This window comes from Tiliqua scincoides, chromosome 15 (genome assembly GCF_035046505.1).
Source record: "Tiliqua scincoides isolate rTilSci1 chromosome 15, rTilSci1.hap2, whole genome shotgun sequence".
Taxonomy (NCBI): Eukaryota; Metazoa; Chordata; class Lepidosauria; order Squamata; family Scincidae; genus Tiliqua; species Tiliqua scincoides.
The window spans coordinates 5,557,773-5,577,259 of record NC_089835.1 but is presented as its reverse complement, the minus strand read 5'-3'; the positions used below and the strand labels follow the sequence as shown (position 1 = coordinate 5,577,259).

General features: G+C 52.6%; 1 protein-coding gene across 1 annotated transcript; it reads right to left on the bottom strand.

The window, feature by feature from the left end:
• Positions 1–150: 150 nt before the first annotated feature.
• LOC136635079 (semaphorin-4A-like) lies at positions 151–16,444 on the bottom strand. The gene is made up of 15 exons (XM_066610179.1): positions 16,373–16,444; positions 15,409–15,553; positions 11,661–11,821; positions 10,721–10,783; positions 10,241–10,339; positions 10,026–10,137; positions 9,091–9,207; positions 8,593–8,726; positions 8,050–8,219; positions 7,521–7,662; positions 7,164–7,353; positions 2,250–2,365; positions 1,573–1,736; positions 1,117–1,235; positions 151–900 (listed from the first exon to the last, which is right to left on the bottom strand). Exons 2-15 carry the CDS (start codon positions 15,497–15,499, stop codon positions 227–229), a joined length of 2,352 nt encoding a protein of 783 aa, XP_066466276.1. The 5' UTR covers positions 15,500–15,553; positions 16,373–16,444; the 3' UTR covers positions 151–226.
• Positions 16,445–19,487: the final 3,043 nt, after the last annotated feature.

Genomic DNA, 19,487 nt, shown 5'->3' with positions numbered 1-19,487 from the left:
ACTCCCAACAGCCCCCTCTTGCCAGCCCGGCACACTCTCCGCTGCAGCCTTCCGCAGACAGGGACAGAGGCAGGCAGCAGGGACTCTGCCCCATACAAACAGACCAGGAGAACAGAGATCAGACAAGCTGCTTGTTTTCAGGCAGGGCTCTGCAAAGATTCAACACAACTGTGTGGCCACTCCTGAGGCGGTGGCGTGGTCTCCATTCATGGCTCCTGCCGGCAGGCTAGACTCCCTGCACTGCTGCCACGGCCCCTCTGGAGTCCTCCCTGTTTGCCAGGCCAGAGCCGAGGCGGTTGTTGTCCACGTCCGGGTCCTGGAGCGCCCCTCCTTCCACGTGGACGCAGCAGGTCTTGGTGCCCGCTGCAGCCTCCAGGCCCTGCCCGTGGTGGCCGCCGCTGCTCTGTGCAGGGCTCTGGCTGCCATTCGAAGGGACCCTCTCCTGCCTGGCTGCCTTGCTGGCCTCGGGGATGCGGCAGCCCTGCACTTGGCTCTTGCTCTTCAGCCTGCTGCGGTAGGAGAAGGCAGCCACGGCTGCCACAACAGCGAGGGTCATGGACAACAGCACTGTCACCGTGACAAACTGGACCCAGTAGGATCGCCGCTCGCCCTCAGACACTGTCCGCCCTTCCTCTGCGAGGGCAAACTTGTCCGCAAACTCAGGGAAGTGTGGGGAGAGCACGCGGTAGTTGGCCACGGTCTGCAGGTAGCCGTTCTCACTGGCCTGACACTTGTAGGTGCCCAGGGTGGCCCTCTGCACCACAACCACCAGGGCTTTGCCGTCCTCCATGACCAGCTCAGCTGGGATCTTGCTACTTGGATGGGTCCAGGTGTAGTTGGCCAGGTCCGAGGCCTGTGGGCAGGTGAGCCTCACCACCGTGTTCAGCGCACGGGTCAGAGCTGCAAAGAAGCATAGAAACACACACAGCTGTCATTCTCTCTTCTAGCAGGAACCTTGTTCAGTCGGGGGGGGGGGAGATGTGCACAAATGTGCTACCAATCAGACCTCCTTCAGGGCCTTGTTTTTGCTAAGCAACAAGTGCCCTTGAAGCGCGAGGTCCTTTCATGCTGCCCAGAAAACCCTGCCCATCAAACTTGGAAAAGCTTGTACTGAACTTGTCACGCGGCTGCTGTCAGAGTCATTGGAAGACCTCAATGAGCTCCTGGACCTCCCGCTGACAGGCTGGCACTTGGCATCTGGGTTCCCCGTCTCAACATCCTGCAGCCAGCCACCCCTAAAAGCGGGGACAAAGAACATCAGGACCTCAGATGGGCTCTGTGGGACCCAATGCAGTCAGGAGCACCAAACCTGACAGCCAAACAGCTGCTTCCTGGAGATGCACAAGCAAGTCTGTCACAGGCCACAAGAAGTATATGCAACCCACTAGTTGTAGGGGGAGCCTGTCTCTGAATGCGAGTGGGCAACAGGATGCAGGGACCTTGTTGTCTTGTGTGCTTCCAGAGGCATCTGGTGGGCCACAGGGGGCTGGACTGGGTGGGCCTGAAACAGCAGGGCTCTTCTTGTACTCCTTCCCTGTCCGTGTGGAGCTCCCTTCTCCCTGAAATACTCACGTGTCCTCTGTGGCGCTCCGAATGCTTATGCACTGGTGGGCTCCGCTGTCCCAGGCGCAGTACGGATCTCGCGCCAGCACGCAGGAGGCGCAGGTCTCGTACAGGCTGCAGCTGGCCATGGGCAGGTGCAGCACTCCTTGGGAATACCCAACGTACAGGATGCCCTGGGGACGGGTGAAGGAACACCTCGCGTTATTACTGGAGGCCCCCCGAGGAGAAGGCAAGAGAAAACCTCTCATTGCGTGGCCAGCAGTTCACCTGCAGAACTCACTGCCACTTGGCCTCAGTCACAACAATGCCAGGAAGCTTTTGTTGATCACCCTGGAGCAAGGAAAATAATTCTTAGGGGATGCGAGTGTGAACTGCTGGACAGTCCCATCTTCCATCCTTCCTGCCCGCTTTCTTTTCTGTAGAACTGCACCAGTTTTGCACGCTGTGCCCTGGTTTGTTAAGTAATCTGAGAGCTCTTGGAGCTACCTTCACAGACTGCAGTCTCCAGAATGCATTGGGTAAGAGAAGTGCACTGAAGGTGGATTAAACCTGTACTGGAAATGCAACGCTGAATACATTTCTTTTGGACAGTTTTGTCATGGCCCGGGCCCCACTGGCAGCCTGGACCCCAGGGATTTTGCCCCCCTCTCCACAGTCCAGGTCCAGGGGGATTCCACAGTGCTTACCTTTTCAGGGGACAGCAGCAGGTTCTGGACAGGTTCGGCCTCTGCAAACAACGGGATGGCCTCGATGATGTGCGCTCCGCTGCCGACCACCACCGCCTTGTGCAGGGCCCCTCTGTCTGTGGAAAGCAAGCACGGAGCTTGAGGCTCGAGCCAGGCACGGTGGCAGGCTGGCGTGGAGCCTGCTCCGCCACAGGGCTGGGTACAGCTTGCAGACCAGGCGAGACGTCTGGACTCGCATGGGCGAACTCCCACTGCTGGAAAAGGTGGCAGCCATGCTGTGAACAGAAGCTGCTTGGCAGAGTCCAGTGGAGCTGTGTGGGGCCCAGCATGTCCCCAGGCTCAAGAACCCCAGGAGCCGCAAATGGCTGGAGACCATGACTGTGCCCCGATCACCCCATCTGGACTTGCCGCAGGTCCCCTTCCCCTCAAAGACGCAAGGGACCGTGGTCTCTTTCTGGTGCCACCAACATCTGCAGTGCCCTCTCACTGAGGTCTGGTTGGCCCTTACAGCACACTCCAAGGGAGGCTGCCTCCTGCCGAGTCAGGCCATCAGTTAACCCAGCTCAGCAGTGCTGACTCTGGCTGGCAGCACCGGCCTAGAGCATCCTGCAGCAGGGGAGTGGTCTTTTATCTGCCCTGTCTGGGGACGAGCAGGGATGGCTCAACCACTGGGCTGTGGGGCCCGCCCTTCCCTTCAGGGGAGCTGCCGAAACCTGGCCTTTCCACCCTGCTTTTGGATGCAGGGCGCCTGGTTGCTGTGATGGTGGGGAAAAAGTTTTTTTGTCTTAGTCGGAGAACCACAGAGCTTGAAGGGACCGCTGAACCCCTTCCAGAACAAATCCACCATCTTGCCCGTGAAGAGCTGCATCAGTGCTTCACCTCCCCTTCTCTAAATGAAAGCGGCCTGACTCCTTCCCACCTGTCCTCTTAAAACATGGACGTCAAACCCTCCACCATCCTAGTCGCCCTCCTGTGGACCCACTCCAGTTGGTCAACATTCTGGGTGTCCAGTGGCACCCAGGATACAGTATTCTAGGCAGGGTCTGACTAGGCAGCAGTGCCATCACTTCTCTCAGTCCCAATACTGTACTTCTGTTGACACAGCCTAGAAGCGCATTCACCTTCCTGGCAGCCCTGTCACGGTGCAGGCCCATCTTGAGCTTACCGTCCACCAAAATGCCTACAACTTGCTCACTTGTGCTACTGCTCAGGCAAGTGGTCCCAATCCTCTATTTGTGCTTTTGGTTTTTCCTAGCCAAAAGCAAAGCTTTGTATTGACTCTTGTTGGAGTGTGTTCTGCTTCCATTTGCCTGGTTTCCTGCCCTCAAGATTCCTGTCACGAAGCGCCCCGTAAAGAAATCCAGAAGCACATCCAGGTTTGCGAAAACCAGGCAGGAAAGCACAGGAAGGAAGCAGATGGTCCACTCTTGGCATGTGGGAAGGGGATCAATGCGGTTGTGTCCACACAGGGCTGAAGGGACACGGCAGCAGACTGCCAATTAAGAGCAGCCCAAATCCACCTGTCATCTGCTGCAAACCACATCAACTTGCGCCACGGCTGGGTGGGCTGCGGGATCACCAGCTAAGTAGCAAAGCCTTTACTGCTCTCTCATGTGGGGCAGGCCGATAAGATCGCAGGCAGGAGGGCTCTGAAAGAGGGCTCCTGTAGGGTTTTATGCAGAGGCACACTTTGGCTTTGGTAACATGGCAAAGCAGGCAAATCTGCCCCCCCCCCACGACACACCGGAGGGGAGTTTTGTTTATGCAAAGCATTATGCAAAACTTTAATTTTTAGAATGTTTTTTATATTAGCCTCTGTGGTGGTTAATAATTTTGTTTTTTATTTATATATCTACAAACATTTTCTAAAGTCTTAAAACAGACACCCAAGTATATATGCTTGAGTGGTTTTATTTTTCATCCAATCCCTCAAAGAATATGTTGTTCTATTAAAAAGCCACCGTTGCCCTCATTAAAAAGATCAAAGAGAGAGCGATGAAACTTTTAAGGACATAATGTAATAATCATCTCCTTACCCGTTATAAAAAACAAAAAGTTACATCTATGGAAATCTTATCAAATCGCCTTGGCTAAGTACGTAAAGGAAGTAACATTGAATGCTCCCAAAGATCCTAGGCTTGCCCTAATAACACAAGCAAACCTCCCTCCTTCATCAGTTAACTCTATGTTTTCTGATCCCATAGCCGTGATCTCTTGCCTTCTTTCATCAAACTGCCAAAATGTTGGTTAAACAATTTTCCATCCCTCTACCACAAGCACAAGCCATCATCCATGCTTGCCGACATTGTTCCCGAAACCCTGCGTCGTCGTTCCCCCACACAGTGAACCCTCTTGGAACTCAAGCCAACCAATTATAGCAGATAGATGTCACTCACGTTCTTAAATTTAAGCCATATTCATATTTATATGTGTGCATTAAATTGTAAGCTTCAGCTTTTAAAAAAAAAGTGAAACGTGCCAAGCAATTAACCATAGCAAAAGTAGATGCAACTCCAAGTCCAGTATTTATCACACAACCATGGTCTCCTAGTGCCTCTCATTCCACACACTTTTCAAAACTGCAGCCATCAGCCATTCCACCCACTAGCAGCAGTCATCACAGCTTTAAAGTTATAAGACATCTATTGTTTGTTTATATAATCTTTCAACTTAATTATGTTTTATTAAGTTTCCTTTTATTGTGTAAGATTTCTTTTAAAGTCAAACCAAACCTTATTTTATTGTTCATAGTTATAGTCACACACCCCTTTTTAAGATGTTTGTTTAAAAGCTGTAACCAAGCTAACTCAAGCTTCTGTTTCATCAGAAATTTTTTTTCTGATCCCATAGCTTTGACTTATTAACAAAATAACTTTTTAATTCTATTCTGTTTCATCAAAAAAAAATTTCTGGTCCCATAGTTTTAATTCATCAGAAAAAATGTTCTGATCCCATAACTTTACTCAAGCCCTTAAGGCCCTGGTTTATTATTAAATGTTTTCTAATTTCATAATTAACCATGCTTTTTTTCCTTTTCATCAGTCTATAAAAATGTTAAGTTAAACCATTATGTATGCTTTTTTATTGTTTTTTAATCTCAAAAAGTGCACCTTGCCATTTTTTATTTAAATAATTAAAAACGAGGGATATGATATATTTGATGATATAATTGTTTAAAATTAATATATATTTAAGAGACACTTTATCAGGCTTAAGAGCCTCCCTGTCTCATTAAGTGAATAATGATATATTTGTTTGTTTGTCTTTTAGACTAATATATATTTAAGAAACACTTTATCAGGCTTAGGAGCCTCCCGGTCTTATTAAGAGAAACATTAAAACTGAATGTGAAATTCACTCCCCATAAAAAGCTAAATTAATAAAGAGTTAAATAAAACCATTGCTTCCTAGCCCAAATCAAGCAAGCTCCTTAAGCAAACCACACGTTCAAAGTCTCCAACTAACCCATAGTTTATTATTAATAATTGTCAGATTCAAAGTGAAAAAGCCCAGCCTCGTTAATAACCTAGGAGCAAGGCTATGCTGTTGTGTTTATTTCCACAGAAACGTTTTAAGTGTCAGCACGGTGTGTGAAGATGTCATGGCACTAAAGTTTCCTGATGACATCCACTGAACCAAGAACCCCTGAGAAAAAGTTCAATGTTGTTGTTATTGTGTTTGTTTTTGTTTTTTATAATTTTGTTAAATAATAGTCATTCAACACCCCCCTTAAGGGAGTGCATAGCATATAACTTATAAAAGCATCCTTTTCAAATTGTTGATATTCTGTATTGTTGTTTACTTAATAAGCTTGTTGCAAAAACCTTTTAAGAACCTGTTTGATTCTAGTGTATAATCAACCAAAAAAGTCAATGTAACCATGTTTTTTGAGTTTCCCAATGTCTGCATAATTTATGGTGCAATGTCTTACAATGTAAATGTAATCTATGGTGAAATCCCAATGTCTTTTATTACACACTCCTTATATGGCCAACAAAAACAACCTGACATGTGCAAAAATAATAAGTGGTATTTAAAGACTTGACAAACCTTGTATGCCCGTGGGAATGGGCTCCATGAACTGTTTTAAATATAAAAATGTTTCTTTTAATTATGCAAATGTGTTGTTACCCCCTGAATAGTTTTTTAACCACCATCACCTGTTGTTTTAGTTGATTTATAATAATTCTGCTCACAGCAAATCATTTTTAGAGAAAAAAGTGTTGCCTTTTCTCTCAACTGTAATTTTAACATGTATCTATTCAGCCAGACTAAATGTGTTCTTTTCAGTCATTTTTTTAAAATTAAGGTCCTTTTGTTGTATTCAATGTCCTTTTTTCATTGTGTCAAACTTTGTGTGTTATAACCCCACAATGCCAAACTAAAGTCCTTTTGTTTAACTGGCAAAGCCTACACTTGTTTCATAAACACCTTGCTTCATACATTTGCTTCATGAATGCTATCTCAAATAAATAAATAAAAAAGGGAGAAATGTAGGGTTTTATGGAGAGGTACACTTTGGCTTTGGTAACGTGGCAAAGCAGGCAAACCTGCGCCCTCCCCCCCAGCACACAGGAGGGAAGTTTTGTTTCCAGAGTCGAAGTGTGAGAATAGCTGATAGAGCATTCTAAAGAAGCACCCATTGTTCAAGCCCTGGAATGCTTACCGTTCTCAGGTAGCTGAAAGTAACTCGCTCGCTCTGTACTTTCTCAAGACTCAATAAACAGCAGACAGAAGGCTGGTACAACAAGTCTTTCCCTTCCTGCATTCAACCCCCAACCTGACTTCTGTCTCTTCATTTTGCCTCTCTGACTTTTCACTGCTTCTGCTCTTGCACCCACATCCAGCAACCTGAGCCCTGAGTTTTGGTTGCTCCCCAGAGTCACTGCAACAGGCTCCCTGCCCCAGACGTACCGGTCCCCAGGAACATCACGGTGTAGAGAGTGCCTGAGACGCCCAGAGTCTGGTGCACTGCGATTCGGGTGTACTTCACGTCCTCCTTCACCAGCAGGGGCTGCTTGTGAGTCGGCAGGACCACCCCGTCCATCAGGGGGTGCTCTCTCACGAACATGAGGGTTTGGTCAGCGGACGAGTCCACAGAGCACTGCAGCATTGAGACACCAAACATTAGAACCTGCAGAGGCCTTTGGCAGCCAAGCAGATGGAGGATTCCTACTGCATCAGCGCAATGTCCAGCTAGCCTGGGAACTCTGGAATCTGGGCAAGGCAGACCCCAAGCCAGAAGCCCCCAGGAATGACTGCGAGACTCACGCTGCCAGGGCGGGGGCTCGGAATGGTGCCCCGGTAGGTCATCATCCGGGAACAGTCCTTATTGTACTCCTTGTAGTTCCCCTCAAAGGCATTCCTGATGGTGTCGAGGTCAAAGGCACAGACCCCAGAATTTCTTGTCTTCCTGCACGCAGACAAGACAAACGAGCGGCAATGTGACTCTCACCACAACCAGGAGGCCAACTGAGATGGTCACCCCAGACGGACATGCCTCGCCCACCTGGAGGAGAAGAGGCAGTGTCTCCGACCAGCCTCCTGCCAACCAGCGTTCCCTTCAGTGCATCACTTCCTTCTCCTCCACTCCCCTCTTCCTTTTCAGATTCAGGGACTTGGAGGAGCAAGCAGTGGCAAGCGGGAGGGCAGCATTTGGCTGCAAGGGGACTTTGTGCTGGTGCTAACAACCAAGAGGCACTTGCTACTACTTCACACATCCTGGAATTTAGTCTTAGGGGTGAAGTCCCCTCCCCAGGACAAACGGAGCCTCAGGCACAAGCAATCCCAGCCGACGTACCACTGGGAAGCGAAGACCCCATAGAAAATGGCGCCACCTTCTGCCTGGGGAAGGGCAAAGACATGCTGGATGACGGTGTGGGGGAAATCGTCCTGCTGGATGCAGGAGAGCCGGGCCTTCAGGAACGTGGTCCACTTCTTCTGTAGCAGTTTGTCTCCGCCCACATCATTCTGGAGGGCGAGGAAAAGAGGAGGCACCTTTTAGGAAGCAGGGGGCACAACTGCCACTTCTCTTTGGAGGGACATAAAAAAGCTGTGTTGTGTTTTGTCTGCCTGAGGGAAGCTGATCAGCCCTGGCTTCTTCCCACTGCTCTGTTCCTTGCTCTGTTCTTCTGGCAACAGAGCAACACAATTCACATTTTAGACCAATACTTAAAACAAAACCCTCCCTCTCCTTGCCCGGAAGCTCTCGTCCCCAGCCCTAAACATGGGAGGGGCAAACTTTCTTTGGGGGCAAGAGGCAGGCTCCCTGCGCATGTGTTGCTGCGCAATGGAAAACAGGTCTGGGGGCTCCACTTCTCCCTTCAGCCTGGACACTACTCACCTTGCAGACATGAGCCACCATGGAGACTGTCAGTTTGTCTAAGAGGTCAAAATCTTTGGCCGTTTCCGCAAAGAAAAAGAAGACCTCATCTGGGGCAACTGGGATGTTGAAGGCAGCCACGAAAGAGGTATCGGCTAGGAGGGAGAGAGACACAAAGGGAGATGGGGTGTGAGAGTCCCCTCTGCCCTTCGGTTCACAACCCCGCCAGCCTCAACCCCTGGTGCAGGGGGGGGAATGCTCGTTGCCTGAGAACTGCATCTTTCCATAAGCCCCAGCGCATTCATGCAGCAGTTCCCAAACTATGCGTCGCAACCAAATTTTGGTGAGTCGCAGAGCACAAAACCTCCAGGTGATTCATTTTCTCAAGTCCTTGAGGCCATTCAGGCATCAGAGAGCTGCTTACGGTGGGAATCGCTGGCCCCTGACTGAAGCAGAGGGGCAGAGACAACAAGGCCTTCCCTTCCCTTAACACCCTCCCAGTTCTGCCCCTGCACTTACAATATAGCCAGTTAAGGTAGGAGTCTGTCTTCATGCTGGTTCTGCTGCCCAGAGTTCGGGAGATGACAGGCTCGTTGCCCAGGAAGTTGTTCACGGTCCCCGTGTAGAGCTCCCCATCTGCGGAGGGAGGAGACAAGAGAGGGGACTGTTCCAGGGGCTCTTTTCCAGGCCCTGCCCTGGTCGACGGCTGGCCCGATTTTGGCCTTGTCAACTCCAGGGCCCCTCCTCTCCTGTCTCCCTGGGAGTCCAGTCTCTCAAAAAATGGGGTGACTTGTTCCTCTGGCCACCATGCAAGGGAAACACCGAAGCACTATGCAGCTGCTGAGAGACACCTTCCCTGGACCAGGGCAGCAAATGTAAACACCTTTCAGGCTCCGGAATGGGCAGCAATTGGGCAACTGCAGAGAGAATGAAGGCGCCAGGCCGTGCAGAGCCTTCACCAACGTGCAGCCACATGCAGACCTGTGTGTGTGTGAGTGAGGAGGGTAGGAGAGGGTCCGTAGCTGAGCAGCATTCCTGGGTACGAGGACTGGGGGGGGGGGTCCTACAAGCAGACCCCTATTTTTGACCAGGAAAGGCTGAGGAGTTGTGCTGTTCTGCAGGCGTCTAAACCCTTCACGCAGAAGGAAGAAGAACTCCACAGCTGTGCGAACCCATCCGCGAGGCCAAATGAGGAAGTGGATTGGCAGGCAGCAGCCCACCTCCACCAGCCTCTCCTGAAGTTCCTCCTCTGCCCACTCCAGAGGAAGTGTGGAGGAGGGCAGAGAGTGCTAGAGATGCTCCCATCCTCTTCCTTGCCAATCCAAGAAGTGGGTGGCAGAGGGAGCTGAGGCATCTTGCCAGCTATTAAGGGGCAATGGCACGTGAGGGGGGGCTTTGGGTGTGGGGGCAGTCCTGCCACCCCCCTCGCTCTCTAGAATCAGCAGAGGCCTCACCAATGACGACTGCTGCGCTTTGGTGCCGAGGATCAAAGGGGCTGACCCCCCGTCCTTCCTGGAAGACGGGATCGCCTTCTTCGTTCTTCGCCAGGCTGAAGGTCTCCAGATCCTAGCAGGAGGGGGCCAGCAAAAGGAGAGTGAAGCTGGGAGGCTGCAGAGTCCAAGGACCCCAACCTGAAAGCCCGTGCAGGCTCCTCCCCTCCCCAACTCACAATGTAAGCACAGGTGGGGCTGTAGGCGTAGGTCCCACAGGCGTAGAGGTGCGTCTCGTTCAGCTGCACCAAGACGCGGATGAAGTTGAAACACTCCGTCTGCAGAGAAGAAGGGGGGGCAGATCCAGCTGCTGTCAGAAGTGGCACTCTGGGGACATCGTTCCCTTTTTTGCTGCACTGCATTTGAAATACTTTTTCACCGCGTGCAGGTACGCGTGCAAAGGGCTGCAGTGACAGGGTTCACGACTGGCCGGCCTCTTCTACTGGCCTCCCCCAGACCCACGGCACCTACCGGCTCCGTGGTGTTTCTGGACACACGGTGATGACGTCACACGCCATCACCCGACTGCCGGGAAGGCCAAGATCTGAGGAGCTCAGCTTCACCCTGCTTCGAGCTGAGCAGTCCAACAGAGACCGAGAGCCCTCCTTTCGCCTTCCCTGCAGCTGCTCTGTAAAGCTGCCTCCTCCCACCGCCCTCACCTCATCGCCATTCTTCTTCAAAACACACGTTTCCGTCGTAGCGGAGGTCGGTTTCCACAGGATCTGTGCCAGGAAAAGGAGAAGACGGCCCTTTAGAGAAGGGGCTGAGCCACCCTAATGCTACCTTGGTACCGAATGCTACCTGAGGCTATCATTCTGAGCAAGCCTCTTGCAGATTCCACAGGGGGAACTGTGTCTCAAGCCATTATAGCAACATCAGAAGAGCCCCCTCGCTGGATCAGGCCACAAGCCCTTCTAGTCCAGCTTCCTGCTTCTCACAATGTGTCCCCCTCCCATGCCTCAGGGCGCACACAGGACAACACAAGTAACATTAAATACTTCCATCCTGCCTTTCCCTGCACACCAGCATCCACGGCTGTTATAAATACGAACAAGGTGCTAAGAATGTATAGACCAGGGCAGTGGTTCTCACACTTCTAGCACTGGGACCTACTTTTTAAAATGACAATCTGTGACGTGACATGACCAAGCAGGGAAATTTTTAACAATCCTAGGCTGTAATCCTACCCACACTTACCCAGGAGTAAAACGCATAAACACAGTAGCCCATTCAAAGTACAGATCTGTCACATTTCCCCAAATGCAGTCACATACCATGGTAGCATCAAGTCTAATGTGTTAAAAATAAAATATTGAAATAAATGGGGACCCACCTGAAATTGGCTCGCGACCCACGTAGTGGGTCCTGACCCACAATTTGAGAAACACTGGACTAGGGGTTCTCAAAACTTTTAGCATCGGGACAGGGTCAGGTACAGGTTCCTGGCTCTTGTCCCAGATACTACAGTGGCTTGGGTCACTGATTATGCCCAATAGTGGTCTGGCACCCAGAGGATGTGCTTTGAATGACTCATGTGCTCCAGCTCAACACTCTGTTCTTCCCCAGGGTTGGCCCAGCCCTCCCCAGACCTCCGCTCACCTTGCCCTTCAGCTCAAGGGAGCCAGCATCGTCAATCCCGAGGGCCAGCAAGGTGTCTTTGGCTCCCACGTAGAGGGTCTTCCCATCCGCACTCGGGAGAAAGGTGTCAAAGTGCAGCACTCCCTCTTCCTGGAACAAGGTGACCGGCCTCCTGGGGTCCCCTGCAGAAGAGAGACAGGCAGGCAGGTGCTCAGCAGGGGTTGCCAACAGGCCAGGGAGCCCCAGAGTGGAGGGGGGCTGGCCTCCCCTTTGGCCTGGAGCTCAGACCACACACAATGCAAGCTGGGCTGGGCAGCTTTTGGCAGCTGAGGAGGCCCAGTCTTCTCCACCCACCCCCCTTAGAAGAAAGGCAGCACCCTCCTTTTGCTCCAGCTGCCCAGTGAGGTACGGGAGGAGTGTTGGCGGCACCCTTTCCCCAAGCCTGTGAAATGGCTGCTTCTGTTCTCGGAGAAGGCGCAGGCTGGCGCCATCTGGAAAGGGGCACTCGCACCACTGGCTGGCAGGCATGTGCGGGGGGTGGGGTCCAAGTGCTGGGGACCCTCAGCCCTGAGGCAACAGTGGCATGTGTCAGCTGAGAGACTCCTTCTTACGCTGCACCCATCACCCCCCCCCTCTACAAATGGGAGCGTCTCCAAAGGCCGCTGTGTCCTCCTGCTCCGGAGGCTTGCAGCGGTCGGTGTGGAGAAGGAGCCTGCTTGTGGCAGGACAGGGTTGGCCTCTGCTCTGGAACAGGAAGTGAGCCTTGCTGGTGCAGAGTTTGTGCAGCATCAGTGGCACTGCCCAGCTGCCTTAAGATTCTAGTCCTGTGGAAATGTTCAGAAGCTGAGGAGAGTGGGAAAGGATGGGGATGGCGCATAGGGTGCCTTCTGGGGAGGACTCTCTCGCTCTCGCTCTCACTCACCGGTGTCCTGCTTGGTTCACACCCACCACTCAGAGACTGCGTGAGCACAGAATTAGGCCCAGTGTGGAACATGACAGAGAAGGAAAAGTAGGACAGACACTGCTGGTCCTGGAGCCTCCAGGAATCTCTTATATTAAAGCACTTTTTTTTTACTGGGATCTGTATTTTATTGTAATTAGTAAACGCTGACCCAGAGTGGCTCCATCCACAAAAGGAGAACTCCTCGTCTGGAGAGGATGAAGCCTCTGTTTCAGGGATAGTCTGCCTTTTAACACAGATGGGGCTATAATCCTACACCAAGGAACCTGGGCGTAAGTCTGACTGCTTCTGAGTAATACAGAGAAGCTCACGCTCTAATATCCCAGGTAAATATAAAAGGCATACACACACACATACAGCCTGTGCGATCTCCTCACCCCCCCATCTCCTCGGCTGGGAGATCTGCTGTTACTTCCCCTGCTTGCTCTTGCCTCTGTCCTTTGGAGGGGGGGTACTTAATAATAATTCTAATAATAACAACTTTATTTTTACCCCACCTTTCTCCCCGAAGGGACTCAAGGCGGCTTACAACATGTTAAAACAGATTAAAAACATAATTTAAAACAAATAAACACATATTAACACATATCATAAAAGCAGCAGTCAGATAAAAAGTAGTCAGGTAAAAAGAGCATAGAGCAGCAAATCACAAAAGAATCAGGCCTGTAAAAAATATTAAAAGATGTTGAAAAGATGTTAAAAAGGCTAGAACTCAGAAGGCCTGTCTACACAGAAGGGTCTTCAGGCCTCGCCGAAAAGTCTCAAGAGAGGGAGCCATTCATAAGTCAAGGGGAAGGGAATTCCATAGCGTTGGTGCCACTACTGAGAAGGCCCTATTTCTTGCCGCCGCCCCACGTACCTCCTTAGGCGGCGGCACTTGTAAAAAGGCCTTCTCTGATGACCTGAGAGGACGAGCCGGATTGTGAGGAAGTAGGCGATCTCTAAGATACCCTGGCCCAGAGCAGTATAGGGCTTTAAAGGTCAAAACCAGCACCTTGAATTGGGCCCGGAAACAAATGGGCAGCCAATGCAGCCGCTGGAGAAGCGGACTGATGGAGTCAAACCGCCTACCTCCAGTAACTACACAGGCCGCCGCATTCTGCACTAGTTGCAGTTTCCGAACCATCTTCAAGGGCAGCCCCACATAGAGCGCGTTACAATAATCTAGCCTCGCTGTCACCGTGGCATGGATCACCGTGGCCAGGTCTGCACGATCCAAGTACGGCCGCAGCTGGCGCACCAGCTGAAGCTGAGCGAAGGCCCCCCTGGCCACAGCCACCACCTGGGAATCCAGGAGCAGCTGCAAGTCCAGGTGGACCCCCAAGCTGTGGACCTGCTCCTTCAGGGGGAGTGCAACCCCATTCAGTGCAAGCCGATACTCCAGCACCTGCATCAAGGGTTTCCGAACCAGGAGAGCCTCTGTCTTATCCGGATTTAATTTCAGCTTGTTAGCCCCCATCCAGATCCTCACTGCCTCCAGACAGCGCTCCAGGCCCTCAGCCGCCACCCTGGAGTCTGGAGGAAAGGAGAGATGGAGCTGGGTGTCATCGGCATATTGATGGCACCCCACTCCAAACCCCCGGATGACCTCTCCCAGCGGTTTCGTGCAGATGTTAAATAGCATGGGGGACAGAATTGAGCCCTGTAGCACCCCGCACCTCAAGGGCCAGGGTGTCGAACAGGCATCCCCCAGCACCACCATCTGGGACCGATCCTCCGAGTAGGAGCAGAAGCACCGCAAAACAGTGCCTCCAACTCCCAACTCGGCCAATCGGCCCAGGAGGATACCATGGTCGATGGTATCGAAAGCCGCTGAGAGGTCCAGCAGGACCAACAGGGACGCACTCCCCCTGTCCAGTCCCTGGCATAGGTCATCCATCAAGGCGACCAAGGCAGTTTCCGTCCCAAAGCCCGGCCTGAAACCAGATTGAAGAGGATCTAGATAATCCACTTCATCCAAGACCCTCTGGAGTTGGGACGCCACCACCCGCTCAATTACCTTGCCCAGAAACGGGATGTTGGAGACTGGCCGGTAGTTGTCTAATACAGTGGAATCCAGGGAGGGCCTCTTCAGGAGGAGGCGAACCACCGCCCGTTTCAAAGCGAGTGGCAACGTTCCCTCCATCAAGGAAGAGTTGACCACCCTCCCTGTCCACTCAGCCAGTCCACCCCGAGCAGCTCTTATCAGCCAAGCTGGGCAAGGGTCAAGCGGGCAGGCAGATGGAAAAACTCCAAAGGAGTCTGTCCACATCCTCAGGCTGTACAAGCTGAAAAGAATCCCACAACACCGGACAAGCAGTTGCCAAGGGGACACCGTCAGACATTGTGGCATCCAAGTTGTGACGAATACAATCAATTTTATCTGCAAAATGTTGCGCAAACATGTCACAGCGGCTGACCATGTATTCCTCCTGGTCTACTGGGGGGGCCTGATGGAGGAGGCCCCGCAGCACACGGAACAGCTCTGCCGGACGGTTGTCGGCAGACGCAATGGTAGCAGAGAAGAACGATCTCTTCGCTGCTACCACTGCCACGGAATAGGCTCTGTAATGAGCTCTACTCCGTGTCCGATCGGATTCATCCCGAGTTTTCTCCCACCGTCGCTCTAGACGCCTGCCCTGCCGCTTCATCACTCACAGCTCCTCAGAGAACCAAGGAGCCGCTCCGAGTCTGCGACGTGGCAGAGGTCGCTCCGGAGCAATCTCATCCACTGCCCTGGTTGTCTCCCCATTCCAGAGGTCAACCAGTCTTGGCAGTGGGGAAATCCCCCAGAGCCCTCAGGAAACCTTCAGGATCCAGGGTACTTACCGTTGCGGAAGGTGATCCGGGGCAGAAGGTCTGCAGCAACACCCAGGAGGCAGGCCAGGAGGTAAGGAGGCCAGCTGGGCCTCATGGCCATGTATCTGGAGACGGTGTCCAGGAGTGTGGGAGTACAGAGCGGGGCACTTGGTGGCTGCAGGAAGGAGTGAAAGGGGACGTCTGTCACCAGCTTCTCTTGGGAAGAAGACCTCTCTGCAGTCTTATACCAGAGCTGCCTGTCTGGAGTGGAAGTGGGTCCAGAGCTGTCCAACCTGTCCAGCCTGTCCAACCTGCAACCTGTCCAGGTTGTCTTGGACAGTTTGCCTCCTTCCACCTACTGTGGAACAAATCAGGCCCTCTCGTTCTGAACAGCAGGAAATGCTCTGCAACCCACGCCGAGGGAACATCTCAGCAGCTGCTCTGGAATGAAGCTCCCAGGAATTGTCCCTGAACCTGCTCTCAGATCAAAAGGCTTCAGGACTGTGGCCCGTGGCCTGAGGGGAGTGCAGAGAGAGCGTGGGACTACAGAGACAGGCAGCCTGGACAACCAAGCAAGGCGAACCCCCCTTACAAAAGCCAACCTTTGGCCTCCTCTTGGGGTGCCCTCTCCTGCAAGGACCTTGGGGCAGGGCTCGCGGGGGGCGGCTGCCAGGACCACATGGCTCAGCCTTGCTCTTTGGGTGGGCTGAAGCTGGTCAATGATGGAAAATAAGGCAGGCCATGAGCACATAGCCCTTAAGCATTTTCCCAACTGGAGTCAAACATTTGCAGTAAGCTGGCCGCTCAGGTGAGGGATCCAGGCCAGCAGGAGGGATAATCTGCCTGATGGTCGGCTGGGGTGGGGAAGGGGTGGCCTAACCGTGGTTATCACATCTTTGGGCCACACAGGAAGGTGCCCCGAGCACAGCTGTAAGTATTTTGTTTCTAAAACACAGTTCTATTCCAACTGACACACTCCCCCCCAGTTAGTTACCTCATAAACCTGCTCATCTGACAGCCACACGTTGGTGAAGTCAGATTCAAGGTGGGGGGGGGGCGCTGACAAAGAGAAGACACACGAATTCTGCCTGGGAAACAGAAGGGCGGCTGTCTCTGAAGCTTGGTCTTCCTGCTTCCTCGTTTGGCTGGCTTTCCTAAAGGCTGCAAAACAAGAAGCACACCTGGGGGTGATTCGCTTGGTGGGCGGCAGTGGGTGCTCTCACAGCTCTGCTGCCCAAGACAGTCGGCCCTCCTTCCTCCCCATCCTCCTTATGGCTCCCAGCCCGAGTCTCCAGGAACTGGCCTTCTCAGCTGGCGGTGACTGCAAGCCACCCTGCAGGTTCTAACAGTCTCCTTGATTAAATGAAACCAAATTAAGTTGGTGAACCTGGACCAGGAGACCTGTTTTTCCAAGAGGGGGCAGCCCTGGCCTGTCCCCACTGGCTTCTCGAGGCCGCTGCCTACTCCTGACGGCTTCTTCCCTAGGCTTGGGCCCCTGTCCCTGCAGCCCCCTTCCCCTGCACCTACCCTCCTCCCCTGGCTCCAGTTTCTAGCCCCAAGGCCAGGCTCCTGTCTCTAGGCTCCATTCAGTGCTGCTCAGCTTTGTCTGTGACATCAGTGCTGCTCAGCCAATGCCGGTGGCAGCAGAGACAGACACTGTTCACACAACTCAGAACCTTTCCAAAGTGGCCTCATCCCCCAGCCCAGACAAGCCCCTCCAGGAGACCAGGTTCTGAGTACACGGAAGCCTCGGAGGAGGCAGGGGGCCCGCGTTCCCTTGCCTCCTCTGCCCCCATCGCCAAGCCTGTAGAAAACAGGATCCAGCCAACATATGAAGTGCAAGCAACCATCTCTGACATCAAATATCCCCCAAAGTCCCATGTCCAACTTCCAGGCAGACCAAAATGACCCACAAAAATAGCCTTTATGACTACAGGGCCCACTCCCCACTTGCGGAATCTCTCCTCAGGGACCTTCCCCCAGTGCGCTTGAGGTGCTGCCCTCTTCACTGCTCAGATTTTTGAGAAATGACCATTTTTAGCGCTCTGCTGCTTCCATCCTGCACTGCTGCCCTCCTACACCTCCTTCCATCCTACACTTCCTGCTGCCCTCTGCTGGCTTCCTGAGGGTCTCTGCTGGATTCTTCCAAAGGCAGGGAAGGTACCCCTCCCCCCTCCCCAGGCACCTTGCACCTAACCTCATTGATCCCATACGATCAATGGTTCGTTATCTGCAAATTCACTATCCACTGGAGTTTCCAGGAACCTAACTAGCAGACAAGGAGAACTGACTGTAAGTTCAATCGTCCTGCTGTTGCCATAGCAATGCTTACCTCCAGCAGCCGTTCAGGCTCTTGCCTCACAGGCGCAGTTTCTCCAGCATCAGCCCTGCAGAGGAGACCAGCCCACGATTCCCAGCTCTGGCTCAAGACGTGCGGATCAGGTAGACGAAGAGCGAAGCAGACTTTCCCCTGGAAATCGCAGCTGCAAAGTGCTCCCCCACCAGTTGTCGTAGCAAGAGACATACTTGCAGGTGAGTTCCTTGGTGGTCACGCAGCACTGGCCCAAGAAGAGCGCGAAGGGCTTGACCACCTAGGAAGCCACAGCAGAGCCCAGCCGTCCCCTTCGCACCCAAGATCTTCATGAAGGTGTCTCGTTGTAGAGGTCCTTCCCCTTCTGGACCTGCAGCAGCATCCAGATGAAAGTGTAGACGATGACCTGGACCATCATGGTCATGCAGACACCAAAGACGTAGAACTTCCACTTGTCCACACTTGTCCTCCATGGCCAGGCCTCAATCCTGCCAGATTTTGTGACAATGGCTCTTCGATTAGTAGCCAAAAGCCAGGCAGGGCTCCGTTTTCTGGATTTACTGTTACGGCTTTGGAAAATGCATAAAAGCACAACAATCATTGAGAAGCATAATTTTGTATGCCTCCATCACGACCCCGTCAGGCACTTTTTTGCGCTGTCAGTTCAGTTCTTGCAAATTAGCACCAATTTATTGACAAAAGTCGGACACCTACCCCAGTGGTTCGCAAACCTTCCAGCACCAGGACCCACTTTTTAGAACGACAATCTATTGGGACCCACCAAAGATAATGATGTTAACCCATTTCTGCCCCACCCACAGGTATAGGAACGTCAAAGCTGCACTGAATCAGGCCAAAGGCCCATCTAGTCCAGCTTCCTCACAATGGCCCACCAAGTGCTTCAGGGAGCACACAGACAACAAGGCACAACCTGCTTCCTGGTGCCCTCCTCTGCATCTGGCATTCGTAGGCGGCCTACTTCGAAAATCAGGAGCTCATATCAGGAGCCTACGTTATCTTGCAGTTAATTTAGCTCACCCTCCAGGACGGGGCTTCGAACACCAGCACGCTGCTGTTGGTCCACAGGCCCCCCTGAAAACACTTCGTGACACTTTGCTCCATTTGCTGTTTTACAGCAAGGAGAAATAGAGTGCCTTTTTGCATCCTGAGCCCGGACTGAGCATATTTTTTTTCCCATGAACTCCCAGAACCAGGGCTTGGAACAGGGAAAAATTAAAAAATACTGTCCCACATTGTGCTGCAAGCCCCAAAAGTGCACCAAGAGCAGCCAGCTCCCCACACCCAAGCCAGCCCCACCTCCCTCACCTGGGCACCAGGCTGGGCGTCTCAGTCTGCAGTGTCTGCTGGAGTCCCTGCTGGACCTGAAGGAGGACCTGCATGGCACCAGGTTGGTCAGGACGGAGAGCGAGTCGAGGTTCTGCATCTGAGGTTGATAAGAGTACAGTATGAGCCACCTCTGCCCCCCAAGCTCACCTGCTGCAGATCATGGGGGGCTTCTGGGACCCAGTGGGGGGCATCTCATGCTTGGACCCTACAGGGCTTGGGGAGCTGCTGAGGAACAGGATTCTGGCTGGCAGCTTTGCTCCATGGGTGCTGGACACCCCGGGGCGACTGTGGTTCATGGGTTCTTGCAAATTCTCCCCAGAGGAGCCAAGTCAGTTCTGCCATGATCGGAGCCAGCAACTGGGTGGCATCCACTCCAATGGCCCTCTCAAGGATGCCCCCTAAACCTCCAGCCCAGGGCTGTAGCTGGGGGGGTCCAGGGGGGGCCCTGCCC

Bases quoted from the DNA above. Each gene is read 5' to 3' on its own strand.
- LOC136635079 (XM_066610179.1), bottom strand. From the start codon at position 15,499: ATGGCCATGAGGCCCAGCTGGCCTCCTTACCTCCTGGCCTGCCTCCTG. The intron at 10,138-10,240 runs GTGAGTTGGGGA...CCCTCCTGCTAG, and splicing joins GCCCCACCTGTGCTTACATT to GATCTGGAGACCTTCAGCCT. The intron at 1,737-2,249 runs GTAAGCACTGTG...ACCCGTCCCCAG, and splicing joins TGCTGCTGTCCCCTGAAAAG to GGCATCCTGTACGTTGGGTA.